We start from the raw sequence: 17,657 nt of genomic DNA, 5'->3' as shown, positions 1-17,657 counted from the left end.
TCAGGATCTTCAGAGTTTTAAAATAAACTTCTCAACGGTCTTCTAGGTGCCATTCTGATTGAGTCAACTTGTCAGTTATTGCTATCTCAAGACAACTTGATAAGTTAAAAGAGATTACACTTCCAATGCTTAGAAAGGGAGGCAGAACAATGGCATATCCTGGATGAATTACATTTTCCACCAAAAGTGATATACATTGCTTAAAATATTCTCCTCAAAGCTATTAATGAACCATAGTCCGCATATTGTACCACTGAGACATGTTTACCAATTATAATTTCATTTTTGGCCTTACATTCTCAAGCAGGGGTCCCAAACCTTTTTTACCAAGATTTCCTGGTAAGAGCAAATAACTGCCAGTTAACACAAATTAATGGTGAAATGCAGATGACAGTGAAAAGTTTAAAAAGAGCAACAAAGAACCAGGTAAACTGACAAAATGTTGGTAGAAATAGGAAAACTGTGCTGGTTCCATCGGGGTTGCCACTAAGACCATCTGGCCCATGAAAAATTAACTGATTTACGAATGCATTACAAAAATTATAACATATGCAATTCTGCCTAAGATGGACTTACATTTTATAGATAGAGCAAAATATACATAGTACATGTATGAGACCTGTTATCCAGAATGCTCAGGACCTATTAAAATCTGGAGAACAAAAATTAGAGAAATATCCCTTAACTGTACTAAATAATTATTTTAATTAAATAAACCTAAAAATATTATTTTGCCTCCAATAATGATTAATTATACCTTAAATGAGATCTAGTACAAGGTACTGTTTTATAATTAGAGAAAAAGGAAATCATTTTTAAAAATGTGAATTATTTGATCAAAATGGACTCTATGGCAGATGGACTTCCCAATATTCAGGGTTTTCTAGATAACCGGTTACTGGATATGGATCTATACCTGTATGTTTAAAACAGTTATGTAATTACCTTGATGTCTAGAGCATTTCTTGTCATTTATCAGTGTCTCTATATGAGGGAGCCTTATTCGGCCATGTTTTCCATCCTTACCAACCAACATTCAAACATTGTCTCTTAAAACAGGCCAAAAAAATTGTTATGAAAGACAGAAAATAGCCAAAAAACAAGTCATTTGTACAGCCAGTACTATGTGAATGGAAGACTGCTTTTAAGTTTTAGTTTAGATAAAGGTAAATGCGCCTTTAAAAGACAGTTTTTTATAGGTTGAAAAGTTTTGAGGTGATTTTTGAATTTTCTGTCTTATATTGGGAAGGGGATACCAGAGCTGTCAACTCCCCCTATTTTAACATGAATTACCATATTTTACACTGTGTTCCCCGATCTCCCATTACACACTTTTCATCACCCCCCCGGTTTCTGGCGATTATGTGCAATTTTCAGACAAAAGTCCAATGCGCAGAGATTATTTGAGAGACGTCAGCGAAGTGATTTCTGTGGCTTCAGGAGAGATTCTGCGGATGTGTGACATCACTTCCTATTACGTCACAGACCCGGATAATTTTGATGCGCACCGTAACTCCCCATATCGCCCTGCATAAAAAGTTGTCAGCTCTGGGATACATTTACCCCCAAACAATGTAGATCTCTAAAAAAATATATAGCTCAAAACTGCTATGTAAAACTCTAAAGCTTCAACTAAATAAACCAATTTCATAAAAACAAGTATGAGACCTGTAATCCAGGTCCTGGGGTTTTCCAGATAAGGGATCTTTTCAAAATTTGGATAGCTATACCTGAAGTCTGCTAAAAAATAATAATTTAAACATTAAACCCAAAAGGACTATTTTGCCTCAAATAAGGATTAGTTATATGGATCAAGTACAAACTACTGTTTTGTTATTACAGATAAACAGGAAATATGTTTAAAATGTGAATTACTTGATTAAAATGGCATCTATGGGAGATGTCCTTCCTGTTATATGGAGCTTTCTGTTTAACAGGTTTCAGAATAATGGATCCAATACCTGTATGTGCCACTGAGTAACAAATAGAAAATTGCCATTTTAAAAAATATTGGCTGCTCCCTGGGATTTTAAATTCATGGTGGTGCACACAAAACAAACCATACATGTTTGGTCATATCAGACGATTAACAGACAAAGCTCTGTCTTTTGCTTCAACACTTCTTCCTGTTACAGTTAGAGTTGTAGTATTTCTGATCAGGTGATCTCTGAGGGAGCACGGAGAATACCATAAAATGGGGGCTCAAGGTGAAAGATGTAAAAGGGCAATATTGGACAAGATTCGTTAATATGATACTGTTGCTGAAGTATTCATTCTAGGGGTATCATTTTCCTTTAAGAAATGTCGCCTGAACCAAAGCTATAACTATCAGTCAGGTTTTTCTTGCTTTACTGTTTTAGCAGATATAAAGGATACTGTACAGAGGATGGTTGTTAATGGTTCTTTTTCTGAATGGAGTAGGGATCTTAGTGGGGTCTTGCAGGGTTCTCTATTGGGTCCACTTTTCATTAATTTGTTCCTTAGTGATTTATGGGAGGGCATAACTCTGAGGAAGTAACGAGTGTAGAGGCACGAAAACACATTAGTTTTGTACACCTACTGCTGAATTGTAATCAACGTGCGCTTATAAAGCTGAGATGCTATTGAATTGAACGTTCTCCGAGAATGATTCAGTCAGCACTTACCAGCGAGTGTGTAAATTTTACTAAAGTCGGAAATAATTTGCCGGGTTCTCACGAGAGCAGCGATAAAATGAGACACAGTGAGTCAGGTGAGCTCCGCCGTTGCCATTGTAAACACTGTATTGGTGTTTGCAGATGGCATAAACTATGCAAGCCAATTAATTCCAGCCAGGACGGTTCATTCTTGCAGCAGGATCTGGACAAACTGATATCCTGGGCAGCAAATATTTAAAGGAGAAGGAAAGGCAAAAGTAAATACTTATCTCCCAGTAATGTACACCCCAAGGCCTCTGAAATCGCTAAGGTAGCGAGTCACATAGTCCACTATAATCGTCAGTAATCCTTGTCCTCGTTCGCAGCGCTTATTTAATCAGACAGGTTATATGAAAGAATAACAGTGCGCCCTCTGTTGGTTATATGAAAGAATAACAGTGACTGCAATATCACACAGCCCCATCTGTTGGTTATATGAAAGAATAACAGTGCGCCCTCTGTTGGTTATATGAAAGATTAACAGTGACTGCAATATCACACAGCGCCATCTGTTGGTTATATGAAAGAATAACAGTGCGCCTTCTGTTGGTTATATGAAAGATTAACAGTGACTGCAATATCACACAGCACCCTCTGTTGGTTATATGAAAGAATAACAGTGACTGCAACATCACACAGCGCCCTCTGTTGGTTATATGAAGGATTAACAGTGATGGCAATATCACACAGCACCCTCTGCACATGGTAGTGGGACAGTGGGACAATGCACACAGTAATCCGTTTGGCAATTCTCTGTCACCATCAACTTTGCAAAGAAGTCCGGGGTCGCTTTGGTGGAATGTGCGCTGCTGGGAGACAGGGCTGTAGTTGTGTCTAGGCTTATACTCCAGTCAATACGTTTTCCCAGTTTTCGTAGGTAAAATTAAGTACCTCGGCTTATACTCAGGTCGGCTTATACTCGAGTATATACGGTATATAACCATTGGTTTGCAGCCAGATTCTAGTAGAAATATGCCTGTGTATGCTGTAATCTGTTGCTGCAGGTAAAGGACACCACAGTACTGATCTCAATATTGATAAGATGTATCATGTATGTTTCATAAGGCTTGCAGGACATGAAAACATGCAAAGCTGCATGTACCCCAATGATTGTTCTGTAGTTTTTGTTCCATTTAGAGTTTATCGTTTGGTACATTATATAGAATATATAGCATAATTATCGTACCCCCCCCCAAGTAACTTGGCTAGTCTTTCTCCATAACAGAGACCTTCTTTACCCTTTACCAATTTAGTTGCCCTTCTTTGGACTCTCTCTCTAATTCAATAATATCCCTTTGAGCACTGAAGACCAAAAGTGCACTACATGTTCCAGATAGGGCCTTACCCGTAAAAGGGCAAAAATGTTCTGTCTCCTACTGCATATTTATACCATGTTTTAATATAGCGGCTTGTGCTCTGGCTGGCGTTGCACGTTTATGATCCACAAGTACCCCATGGTCTTTCTCTGTCCATTTTGTGTCATTTGCAGACACTGATACAATGCCCACTCCAATACACTAATGTTTAAATTGAGTAAAAGTGGGCTCAAAAAAAAAAAAAGAGAACCCTGCGGCACCCTACTCAACAAGCACTTTGAGGACAGAGGTGTGACTGCAGATTTGGATGATGAGTGACGGTAAAAGCGACCGATGCGCCATTCCGAAGGCATACACATGCATTTCACTGCAGGATGTCCTAAAATGTGTTCCGTAGATATAATATAAACAGGGGATTAAGCTGTGGAAATGCAATTTCGTGTGTCAGTCTGTTTCTTTGAACTGTTGCCAAATCCCCACTAAACATAAACCACAATGTACCTTATAACTGAGATTGTGTATGCCTGACAAACTTTCTACCAATAACTTTTCAGGCCAGGCTGGAAACAAGGCATCCTATTTTGTGGACATTACGCTACAAAATCAGTTAACCATTTTAATAGACACAGAACTGCCATGATGCCCAATTTGGAACTACTTTTCTTACTCTGAAGCGTTTCTAGCCAGGCTGGAGAAGTAGATAATGCAGGACATCCCCTGAAAACACGATTTACTTATTCACATAAAAGAAGCGAGCTGACAGGAAACTGACTCAATACTATGAATCACCTTGAAGAACGTGGATTCAATATGACGCAAACATTTCTGTAATTATAAGTGCAGTTTGGCCCCACGTTTCAGGCGAAAATATCAGTCCACGAACATCTTGGGGCTTCCTATTGCAGCCACACAGACGCATCCTTGCTGTAAAGTCTTGCATTTCAAGCTTAAATCGGAAAGATGACCCTTAGCACAATCATAAAGCCTTAAGGCTGTATGTAGTTAATCTTAAACCTAAGCACTTGTAAGGCGGAGCTTATATATACAAGGGCCGGCATGTAAGTGGAATTGTACCTCTGGCGGCCATTACTATCATGTTACCTTATTTTATAGAGGTTGATAATAAAGTGGATGATTTTATGGACAGACAGAATATCAAAGGCTATTGTGATACGAAAGTCTGTAGTTAGTATAGATATGGGCATATAGAATTAATGTGAAAGTAGGTAGGGAGGGGTGTGTGTATGGATGCTGGGTTTTCATTTGGAGGGGTTGAACTTGATGGACTTTGTCTTTTTTCAACCCAATTTAACTATGTAACTACTACGTATGTGAGTGTAAAAAAGAAAAACAAGCAGTTTCCGTGCTGCTTTAGCCAAAGCAATCCTTATCCTAGAAATTTACGAGGACGGCAAATGTTTCCAAAAATGTTCTCGCCACGCAACGGTTGGAACGCAAAGCGTACTGCAGTGAACCGCAACATGCGCTATTGGCAACACGTTCCGCCCTCATTACAACGCGCTATAGGATTGGAGCCTGAGTATTTGCCGGTTCCGGCCTCGAGGCGTCACCCAAGTTACACCACCCCCTTTTCTTTCTTTAAGGTTCCCGGATGTGGTTCTTGTTCCCTCGATCCTTCTAGAAGCTGTTAGACGCAGAGGACCGCAAGCTACCGTCAATATCCAGTGTATAATTGTAAGTATGCTGCCATTATTACGTTCGTACGATACTAATTTTGTTTTATTATTTCAAATAAATTGAATGACACGTGTGATGTATTGGTTGTTTTGGTTTTTTTTTGTATACCATAGTCATTGTCTTTATATAAGCGAGATTTCGATGTCAGCGGTTTATATCTATATTTTGTATAGTTTGGAATTTAATTCTCTACAGTTTGTTTCCCAGCAAATCGTGCGCCTGTGTGTGTGTATGGGTTTTTTTTTGTAATTAAGCTTCAGGTGTAAGACGCCGCATCGAGGTTATATTGGTTCGTCTTTGGCAGGCGAATGGAACGTATGTGACCTGCCAATATGGAGTGTTTCTGTGCCTGAAGCTGCCACTGTCTTATCCAGTGATCTGGGAATGTGTTATTTGACTAGCGTCAGCGTTTCATTGCTCTCGATCGATAGCCGGTTACTAGGCAACAAATGCCTGAAAGGTGACCCAACTCTGTGTGTTTCTAAGAGAATTGAATAAGCTAACCGCACCATATCCGCACTAATGCTTGGGCTTTACTGGCACAAAATGCATGCAAGATATAAAGTCAAAGAGATGGCTTTAATAAGCATAAATAATTGCTTTTTTTAGCCTTTTGTCCCAAAGTATTAAATGAAGCACCTGTAGGGACCCATAGGGTTATAATGCCCCTATGGCTTTAAACCCCTACTTTTCATTCTTTTTCCCTAGTTGCTGGGCAAAAGCCCATGGATCTAGTTATAGTTACATATCCAGTGTTATTGGCCAAGAGGTGTAATGACCACTTCCTACTACACTTAGGGTCATATTTATCAAAGGTCAAAGTTAAAACTTTCAAAAGGAAAAAAAAATTCAAAAAGACCAACCAAATGGAAGTTGAATTTTTTTGGGGTCGAAGTGGGCCGAATTTGGCATACTAAGAATCTACAATCATACTTCGATTTGAAGTTTGTTTTTTTAACTTCGACCTTCGCTCTCCCAAACTCCCCCAATTGCCTCCATACAGGTTGTAGGAGGCCCCCCATATAGGCTAAAACAGCACTTTGCAGCTTTTAGGTGGCGAATGGTCGAAGTTTTAAAGAGACAGTACTTCATAAAAATTTGACCTTCAAATTTAGAAGTTTTTTTTAAATTCGAATCTAAGTTGGACTATTCCCTAGTTAAAGTACACAAAAAATAGCTTGAAATTTGAAGTTTTTCAATTCGAAACTTCACCTCGACCTTTTATAAATCTGCCCCTTGAATAAAGTGTTTGGAAAGGGGTGGCTCTTCCTCTTTGGCTGCTGTTATCCTGATCAGCTGGATGTGCCCATTGAGCCTGGGTACACCAAGGCCCTAGAGCAGTGATCCCAACTAGTAGCTCGCAAGCAACATGTTGCTCACCAAACCCTTGGATGTTGCTCTCAGTGGCCTCAAAGCAGATGCTTATTTTTGAATTCCAGGCTTGGAGGCAAGTTTTGGTTGCATAAAAACAAGGTGTACTGTCACACAGAACTTCCTGTAGGCTGTCAGTCCACATAGTGGCTACCAGGTAGTCAATCATAGCACTTATTTGGCACCCCAGGAACTTTTTGCATGCCTGTGTTGCTCCCCAACTCTTTATTTTTGAATGTGGCTCACGGGTAAAAAAAGTTGGGGACACCTGCTCTAAAGGGACCAGTACCTCTAGTGTCAGAGTCGGTGACCAGGGAACCCAGTGAACAAAGTAAGCTAGAAACAGGTTATATCTGTTAGATATTAGAGATAACAGATAGCAAGAGCAGCTTTGTGCTCAATCAAGGATCTGTAGCAGGGATATTTATCAAAGTTAATATGTTTATATGCTCTCTAGGAGTGAGTATCCTGCTTGGGTCCAATAGCATTACGCAGTAATATCAAAGCAAAAATGAATGTTAACTTTTCAGACATTTATTAGTGCAAAATCACCCAAATCAATTCAAACAATGTAAATGATTAATTTCTTACATACCACTTGGCAGTGTCCCATTATTGTCTCCATACCCCATACATGCCACACCCTCCTGTCGCATTTCGCACCATTGGATGCTTCATCAGAGGTGGTGTAAGTAATATTAGAGAGTGTAGCTAGCAAGAGCAGCTTTGTGCTACATCAAGGATCTTTACACTACACCCTTCCTGAAATCTTACACTTGTTGAGTCACGTGTAACCCATGCTCCTATCACTAGCTGGACATTCACCCCTTTTTGGTCTGCCTAGCCAAATTAGCGTTACACATCCTACATTATATCCATAGTTGGTGTGGGAATTTATGGTTAATGGGTTTTAATGATGGTGATGGTTACAACTTAACTATTCAACTTTACATAGGCTGATAATGTTTTAAAAAAATAGTCTACCTAGTCCTTGAGCAGACTGGTGTCTGTAAATTTTCCATAGTGAGCCACATGCAGCTAGCAGTGACGTTTAATTAAAGATGCACTGAATCTTGAATTTGTTTTAGTAATTCACAGAAACCATGCACGCTTGTTATATTCAGGTTCAGCCAAATCATGAGCACGTTCAAACTGATTAAACTGGCCATAGACATGCAGATTTTACCCTTGTATCTGACTAAACAATCTGATGTCCCAATCTTCCGACCTGCCACTATCCATTCAGATGCAGTGTGCAAAGTGCAATTGCCACAATTTCTACCGATCAGAGTTCACATTTGATCTGACCTACCAGACTTGTATGTGGATGAAAATTGGAATACTTTAAAATCTTGGGGCACTGACCAGATTGGCTCTTTGATGCAGTCACCTCAAGGCGGGCATAACGGAACGATCTACTTGTTGTATATGATTGATTGCTAACTGTATGTATATTGTATAATTACACATCTTTACACGTATTCATTGCTTAAAAATCTATGCCTGATACCTTAGGTTTAAAGAAATCCACTACTGCCAGCCACATTGAAAATGGTGCTAGAAACTGCATACTATGATACATTGGGAGTGAAGCCAAATTCCACCCCAGATGAGCTGAAAAAGGCTTATAGGAAACTTGCCCTCAAGTATCACCCAGACAAGAATCCCAATGAAGGTGAAAAGGTATGCTTATGATATACTTCTGCGGTTTTATAGAAAGTGCTTATTAAACTATTAAAACACTGTGTATTCTGTTGACCCTCTTGCATTTATTAAATTGAGCTCTTAGTTCATAAATAACTTGACTCTGGGCAATCAAATTTAATTGAGTTTCCAGTAATTTTAGTTATTGGTCTAGTGTCACTAGAAAATATGACCCTATTGGTTTTTTTTATGTTCAAGGAGAAATCATTTAAAATGTCATATAGAAGTCTGTACAATCCTTGAACAGTCCCACACATGCTGTAGTTTTGTTTTGGGCCAACTTATTTTTTCTACAGTTCAAACAGATTTCCCAGGCTTATGAAGTGCTTTCTGATCCCAAGAAAAGAGACTTGTATGATAAGGGTGGTGAGCAGGCAATTAAAGAGGGAGGCATGGGAGGAGGAGGCGGCTTTGCATCACCAATGGATATCTTTGACATGTTCTTTGGGGGCGGTGGACGAATGCAGCGAGAGAGAAGAGGTAATAGTAATACCCTTTCTTTTTACACTTTCACATTTTTAAGCCAATTTCACTTTTCTCTGTTCTGTCCTTTTGGTTAGAAATGTCAACCACATGGCCCTTATTCTTTTTACTCTTGTTATATTGTCTTGCAGCCATGACTCTTCAAAGTCTGGGAGACTTGCTAACCAAAAGTCCATTTGTATGCAGCCCAGTCTAAGATACTTAATTAAAATTATTTGTAAAAAATAACAATTTTTAATTTGAACTGAATATTTATTTGCAGGTAAAAATGTAGTTCATCAGTTGTCTGTATCACTTGAAGATCTGTATAATGGTGCCACAAGAAAACTTGCCGTGCAGAAGAATACTATCTGTGACAAATGTGAAGGTTTGTAATTGCATTTATTAAAATGTTATACAGTCCTATGAAAAAGTTTGGGTACCCCTCTCAGCCTGCATAATAATTTACTCCACTCACTGCAAAAAAGATAACCGATGTCTTTCATTTCCTAGGAACATCTGAGTACTGGGATGTTTTCTGAACAAAGATTTTTAGTATTCAGTTGTATGATATTAAATCAAATGTGAAAATCTGGCTGTGCAAAAATTTGAGTACCCTTGTAATTTTGCTAATTTGAATGCATGTAACTGCTCAATACGGATTACCGGCAACACCAAATTGGTTGGATTATCTTATTAAGCCTTGAACTTCATAGGCAGGTGTGTTAAATCATGAGAAGTTATTTAAGGTGGCCATTTGCTTCTGTTTGACTCTTCTCTGAAGAGTGACCGCATGGGATCCTCAAAGCAACTCTCAAAAGATCTGAAAACAAAGATTGTTCAGTATCTTGGTTTAGGGGAAGGTTACAAAAAGCTATCTCAGAGGTTTAAACTGTCAGTTTCAACTGTAAGGAATGTAATCAGGAAATGGTAGGCTGCAGTCAAAATTGCTGTAAAACCCAGGTCTGGCAGGCCAAGAAAAATACAGGAGTGGCATATGCTGAGGATTGTGAGAGTGGTTACAGACAACTCAAAGATCACATCCAAAGACCTGCAAGAACATGTTGCTGCAGATGGTGTATCTGTACATCGTTCTACAATTCAGTGCAATTTGCACACAGAACATCTGTATGGCAGGGTGGTGAGAAAGAAGCCCTTTCTGAACTCAGTTGCTTGTTATACGTAAAAGCTCATTTAGACAAGCCACGGTAATTTTGGAGCAAAGTGCTTTGGACTGATGAGACAATAATTTAGTTATTTGGTCATAACAAAAAACACTTTGCATGGTGGAAGAAAAACACCTGCTGCCTCCTGTCAAATTTGGTGGAGGTTCCATCATGTTGTGTGGCTAGCTCAGGGACTGGTTAAAGTCGAGGACCGGATGAATTCAACCCAATATCATCATTCTTCAGGATAATGTTCAAGCATCAGTCACAAAGTTGAAGTTACGCAGGGGTTGGATATTCCAACAAGACAATGACCCAGGCCTAAATTTGTGGAAAGGCCACCTAGGCCCGGACCTAGGACGGCATGATTTTAGGGGGTGGCATGCTGCCGAACCACACCCACATTGGTTCAAAAACAAAGGGGATGCGCTGGAGATTCAATTTTTTTTTTTTTTATATATATAAATTTTCCATGCGCCAATCCCCATTGCTCCGGTCCAGGAGATGAAAATTTGCACAGGTAAAGGGGAGGGGACAGGGACGACGATTGGCAGTGGGCCTAGAGGCGCCTATTATGTAAATCCCTTCTAAATCTACAAAGGCATTTATGCAGAGGTAGAAGTACCAATTTTCTAGAAAGTCAGTACCCTGGATTGAATATCATCGAAAATCTATGGGATGATTTGAAGCAGGCTGTCCATGCTTGTCAGCCATCAAATTTAACTGAACTGGAGAGCTTTTGAATTGACGAATGGTCAAAAATACAGCCACCCAGAATCCAGACACTCTTCAAAGGCTATAGGAGGTGTCTAGAGGCCGTTACACTTGCAAAAGGAGGCTCAACTAAGTATTGATGTAATCTCTCTGGGGGTGCCCACATTTTTGCTCCTGTCTAATTTTCTGCTAATCCAATAAACTTTGTTACTGCTGAAATACTTCTGTTTTCATAAGGCATGTTATATATTAAAAGGAAGTTGCTACTTTGAATGCTCGGCCAATGATCAACAAAACTCTAAAGAATTAAGTGGGGTTCCCAAACTTTTACATATGACTGTGTATTCAATATGACTTTAAATCTAAGTATATACATTTTTTTTCTTTTTAAAGACTAATTTTAGATTCACTGTATTTGGCTGAAATCTACTAAGTTTTGACCTTTAAAACCCTGTACAATTGAACAAAACTTCCCCCCCGCTTTTTCTATCATTTCACCTTTCGTTTAGGTCGTGGTGGAAAAAAAGGAGCTGTAGAATGCTGCCCAAATTGTAGGGGCACTGGCATGCAGATTAGAATTCACCAATTAGGACCTGGAATGGTTCAACAGATACAATCCGTATGCCCAGAGTGTCAAGGACAGGGAGAGCGGATCAATCCAAAGGACCGGTGTAAGAGCTGCACTGGGCGAAAGATAGTCCGAGAGAAGAAGATTCTTGAAGTTCATATTGACAAGGGTATGTGTTTCACATAATGAAGTGTTACTGTTAACTATCATGAATGTCTCTCTAAGCACAAAAACTGCATTTTTTTTTTTTTTTTTTTTGTGTATTAAAGGAATTGTTCGGTGTAAAAATAAAAACTGGGTAAATAGGCTGTGCAAAATAAAAAATGTTTCTAATAGTTAGCCAAAAATGTAATGTGTAAAGGCTGGAGTGACTGGATGTGTAATATAACAGCTACAACACTACTTCCTGCTTTTCAGCTCTCTTGGCTTAACCAATCTAGGCAGTAACCAATCAATGACTTGAGGGGGGGCCACATGGATTACACTTGATGACACTTGATAAAGGATCAACATGGATCCGAAACATGTCGTGTAGTAGCCTTGAATAAATATAATCACAGCATAATTTGCTATTTTTGAGTGCTCTCCTCATTCTTGGAAATTGTTAAGTATATATCGGGATAGCAGTGTACCCGTGGAGGATTGGATGCATTCTAATATACAGCTGAGGCAGTGCGGGGAACGTTCCTATTAATTCAAGGGGGGCCACATGGGTCATATCTGTTGCTTTTGAATCTGAGCTGAATGCTGAGGATCAATTGCAAACTCACTGAACAGAAATGTACCATGTGGCCCCCTTTAAAGTCGCTGACTAGCTCTGAGTTAGCAAGCTGAAAAGCAGGAAGTAGTGTTCTGGCTACTGTATTAGACATGCAGTCACTCCAGTCTTTATACATTACATTTTTGCCAAACTATATTAGAAATGTTTTTATTTTGCACAGCCCATCTATTTACCCAGTTTTTATTTTCACACTGAACTGTTCCTTTAAGCTGATTTAATTTAAAGGGGTTGTTCATCTTCCATACACTTTTTTTTTTTATTTATTTTCTTTTTTTTTTCATTCAATTGTTTTTAGGTTGTTCCCCAGAAATAGACTTTTTTAATTACTTTCCATTATTTATTTTTTAATGTTTTTCCAAAATCTAAGTTTAAAGTTGAATGTCCCTGTGTTTCAGTCTGGCAGCTCAGTAATTCAAGTGCAGACTCTAAACTGTTAAAATTTTGCAACATTTAGATACATTTCTCAGCAGCATCTCTGGAGTAATAGCAACTATTGTATCAATTCTAACAGCTGCCTGTAATGAAACCCAGAGATTCTGCTCAGCAGGGACAAAGATAACAAATGTATCGACTAAATGTATCAAACAGTTTACAGGGTTGGCGACCCCCCCCCCTCCCAGGGCTGCTTCAGAAGATAAAAAATGACACTTTATACTTCAATATTAGAGAAACAGTCACACTTAGAAAATAGAAAGTCATTGGAAAAAGTCATTATTTCTAGTGATCTATCTGAAAAGTGAACCACCTCTTTAAAGTGATAGTTTCAACAAATTTTCATTTTTGTTTACTGTTTAAAATAGAACACCCTGAAGGCATTGCACTTTTTTGAAGCAAGTTTGTTTAATGCATATTCCTTGCAATTCATACTTTTCTCATATACTTTATATAGCCTTCCATTTTCTTTTCATGAATACAAAAAGAAATTAACATTAATGTGTTAGACTGAAATAATACAGTTGTATATTTCCCTTAATATGTATAATCTTAGTAAAAATACTGTACACTTTAAACTACATATATCTCAACAGGAATGAAAGATGGTCAGAAGATCACATTCTCTGGTGAAGGGGACCAGGAACCAGGACTAGAGCCTGGGGATATTATTATTGTTTTGGACCAAAAAGATCATTCTGTTTTTACAAGGTAAACATTACTTGGTAGCAGCTTTTCTCCTTGGTCAAAATTAGAGGCCAGTTTTTGTGGGACTATACTGTACATTTGCCATCTCCCCATGATCCTTCCAGTCTTTAAAGGAGAACTAAAGCTTAACTAGAAGTAGGCTAGCAATGTGCTTATGTTTTTGACTTCTGTACCAGCCCAAGGCAATCACAGCCCTTTAGCAGTGAATATCTGTGCCACCAAAGATGCCCTTTTAGTTCCCCATCCACTTTTCTGCTGATTTACTGCACATGCTCTGGGCTGTTGTCAGTTCCTGAGCTTAGGACCCACTCACAATATACTGTACACACATAATATAAATGTCACAATATAAGGCTGGTTAGGAATTAATACAGATCATTACTACATGACTGCAAAGAAACAAGTGCAACAAGCATCAGAATTTCAGAAATCAGCCCTGTAGCATCGGCTTATATTACAGAAAAAACAAATTGATCTGCGCCGACCCCTATTGTAGAGAGCAAGAAGTGATGTGTGGTCAGGGTTTTTTTTTTTTTTTTAACTAAATATCTTGCTTGTCTTTATTAACAGGAGAAATGAAGACCTAACTATACACATGAAAATAGAGCTTGTGGAGGCACTATGTGGTTTTCACAAACCTATTGTTACGTTGGATTCAAGGACAATAATAATTACTTCTCATCCTGGTTAGTAAATCAAGATGTGCCTGCAAGCTGGGCAGTTGCAATGTCTTCACAGATATTCAAGTTTATGTTCACACATCCCCACATAGGATAGCATACAGGTTAATTGGAAATTTTGCTAAAGTACAGTTTGTTTTTTTTTAAAGGGGATCACTTTAATGAATATTTAATATAAGCTTCAGCATGCTGAAATAAGAAACTTTCTGAATACAATCATTTAAATATTCTGTATTGGTCCTGAAATCAAGTTTATGTTCACTATTCCTCTCTCAGTATCTGTTTATCTTCATTCTCTATTCATGCAGAAGTTGGGTGTCAGATATTCATTGAAAGTTAGATTCAATATATCTTCTAGGCACATGGACCCCCCCCATAAGATGTATTGGGGCTCACTCTCTATTAAAATCTCCAGAAATCCTTTCTCTCTACATGCAGAATTTGTGCAAAAGGCAGTTATTTTGTACTGAAATTAGTTGACTGAGCTGTAATTCTTCTGCTAGCAAAGGAAGACCCCATAAGATATATTGGATCTAAATTTCAATGAATATCTGAGACCTAACTGCTGCAAAAAGAAAGAGAAACAGATGCTGAGAGAGGGATAGTTCCCCTTTAAAGATGTTAACTCTCTATTGATCCCCCCCCTCTGGTTTTGTTCTTACACAATACAATGAATAATGTATTCTCCACAGGTAAACTTTTTGCCCTATTCCGCTTAAATTGTTGCCCCAAGGCAGTACTAAGATATATGCTTATGTTTTTGCAGTTGATAGCATTCTACCAGATACATGCATTATGAGCTATTATTGTGGTACCAGAGATGTTGCATATTTAATTTGTTTACAAAAGTCTGAATTTCAACTTTTCCAAATGACCCTAGTGCATACATACTATGCACATCTCTTTCCTTTCTGTGCTGTGTATTCAAGACGAGACTCACCAGGGATCTATAAAGGGGCAAAATTTATGTTTTCATGCACTTTTATTTGCTGTAGTAGCCACAAATATCTTCACGTGTTAATGATTTTTATGTTTACTGTAATGTCTTTTTGAATACATTTTTGAATGTGAATGTTGTCTTTTTGTTTAGGCCAGATTGTTAAACATGGAGATGTGAAATGTGTATTGAATGAAGGCATGCCAATCTATCGCAGACCATATGACAAAGGACGTCTCATTGTTCAATTCCAGGTAAGAGGAAAATATTTTAAGAACACAAGTGCTTTTAAAAAAACGCTAGGCTTGGGAACAACAATCCCAAGTAGAAACGCCATAAAGGGGACAACACAAACGCTTAGATTTTGTTTCAAAATATAACTCGCTGAGTCCGCATATCTCTAAAATTTTATATAAACATTGGGGACTCCTCAAGGATGGTATACCTAATGTACAGGAGTTTTAAAACTGACATGGGGAGTAATAGTAAGACACAACAGGTATTGAGACCAGTGAAACAGGGCACTTTTCCTTGTCTGACATGTAATTGCTGTTCCAACTGTTCACGGAGCGACGTTATTTTCCATTCACATAAGGGCACCCCCATAAAGATTAAGGGCCACTTTACCTATTCCTCCTCTTTTGTCATTTATGTTCTCAAATGCCCCTGCGGTTTTCAATGTATGGGCAGACAACATGTATGGTGAAGGAACTAATACGTGAGCATAAGTCAGCCATTAAGAAAAAGAAGGTGGAACAGGCAGTTGGCTGTCCTTTTGTTGAAAAGGTGCAAGGTGTGCACCAATTAAAATATCAGGTGGTTGATGGAGTTCCGAAATTGCATCGCCGGGGTGACAGAGTAAAGGAATTATTGAAAAAGGAGGCTAGGTGGATATGACTGTTGGGCATCCTTACACCATCAGTTTTAAATAGAAAATATGAATTACATAAAATTTTCCGGTAAATAACTTTTTTTTTTTTAATCCTTTTTAGTAAAACACTTAAAATGTTTTTATCTTTTCCAGACATTGATTCATTGGACTGATGTATTATGCATGGATATACTACAAACAATATAAAGGAAGAAAATGGTTATAAATTGTTAAGGCTAATTCCACACAGGGCGTTTTGGGGAGATTTTGTCGCCTGGCGACTAATCGCCTCGTTTTTGCAGCGACCAATCTTCCCCAAAAGCCTTCCCTGAATATGCGCCGGCTAAAATGAAAAGTATCAGTCCTTTGACATTAGACACAGTAACTGACAGGCTGAGAAGGGACAGTCAGGTTGGCAAAACAGTTGGGTTTAGTAACTTTAAGTAACACAAAAGTAGACCTATAGGCGAAAAATAGTCAACATAACCTTTAGGTCACCTTTTATGTACATTAATATTTTGAAGAGCAGTTTTTCTCATGCCTGTATCTCTTTAAGGCACTGATTTGAGCTGTTCTACAGTACTGTACGAAGGAGGGTTATAACATGAAATTATGAAGCAGATTATAATCTTCTTCTGTTTGCATACAGACTGATTTTCTTGTATAATCTGTGTGCTGAAAGTATTATCAGCCTTCCATATTTTGCTTTGAAATGCTAAGTGTGTAACATTATGTCTCTATTATAGGTTAACTTTCCAACCAGTAACTTCATTTCATCAGACAAACTTCCTTTGTTGGAAAAGCTCCTGCCTGCAAGGAAAGTGGTAGAAGAGACCGAAGACATGGAGCAGGCTGAACTAATGGATTTTGATCCATCTCAACAAAGGCGTAGGCATAATGGTGAAGCATACCACGACGATGATGATGACGACCACCCAAGAAGTGGTGTTCAGTGCCAGACTTCCTAAATGAAGCAAATGAATCCTACATTCAGATTTTTTTTTTTTTTTTTTTAAACTCAGTGTTGTATGAAGAGGATGATCGAGCAGTTACTTTTTGCTGTAAAAGTACCTAGAACAAACAAACTTCTTCATTTTATGGAGTAATTTTAGGCCTTTGATATCACTGAACACAACCAAATGAAGCGTCTCTCTTGTATGTTAGGACTATCTGGCGCACATGCTACATGTTTTAAAACTGCTGTTTAAAGAATTGTGACAAATTAAACTCTGTCGTTCAACAGTGTACTGTTTGTGTGTATTATTTTTGCTTCCATACTTGCACACCGTTTTACTAATTGGCTCAACATTGTACACACGATGTAGCCACAATAATTCTTATTACCATACATCCAACAAAGTCCTCTCCAAAATGCAGTAAACTGTACTCTTTGATTTTAGATCATTATAGATCTAAACTTGGATAACAATGCATGCAGAAGTTGCAATTCTAATGTTTTAAAGGGAAACCTTGGTAATATGGAAGACAGCCTTGAATATATGGTGGTTAGAAACCAAAAAGTTTAGTGGATAATTCATAGGTTTTTTTTTTTTTTTTTTATAATACATAGATTA

The 17,657-nt window shown here is 38.2% G+C and overlaps 1 protein-coding gene across 1 annotated transcript; it reads left to right on the top strand.

Annotated features, from left to right (window-relative positions):
* Nucleotides 1-5,530: 5,530 nt before the first annotated feature.
* On the top strand, nucleotides 5,531-17,328 carry dnaja1.S (DnaJ heat shock protein family (Hsp40) member A1 S homeolog). The gene is made up of 9 exons (XM_018243542.2): nucleotides 5,531-5,686; nucleotides 8,576-8,743; nucleotides 9,061-9,244; nucleotides 9,510-9,614; nucleotides 11,616-11,843; nucleotides 13,484-13,598; nucleotides 14,166-14,281; nucleotides 15,366-15,466; nucleotides 16,830-17,328. The coding sequence occupies exons 2-9, from the start codon at nucleotides 8,612-8,614 to the stop codon at nucleotides 17,049-17,051; spliced, it is 1,203 nt and encodes a 400-aa protein (XP_018099031.1). The 5' UTR covers nucleotides 5,531-5,686; nucleotides 8,576-8,611; the 3' UTR covers nucleotides 17,052-17,328.
* Nucleotides 17,329-17,657: the final 329 nt, after the last annotated feature.

The sequence above is a fragment of the Xenopus laevis genome, chromosome 1S, assembly GCF_017654675.1.
Source record: "Xenopus laevis strain J_2021 chromosome 1S, Xenopus_laevis_v10.1, whole genome shotgun sequence".
NCBI classification, from domain to species: Eukaryota; Metazoa; Chordata; class Amphibia; order Anura; family Pipidae; genus Xenopus; species Xenopus laevis.
The sequence above is the reverse complement of the archived record's forward strand: the minus strand, read 5'-3'. Positions and strand labels throughout refer to the sequence as shown.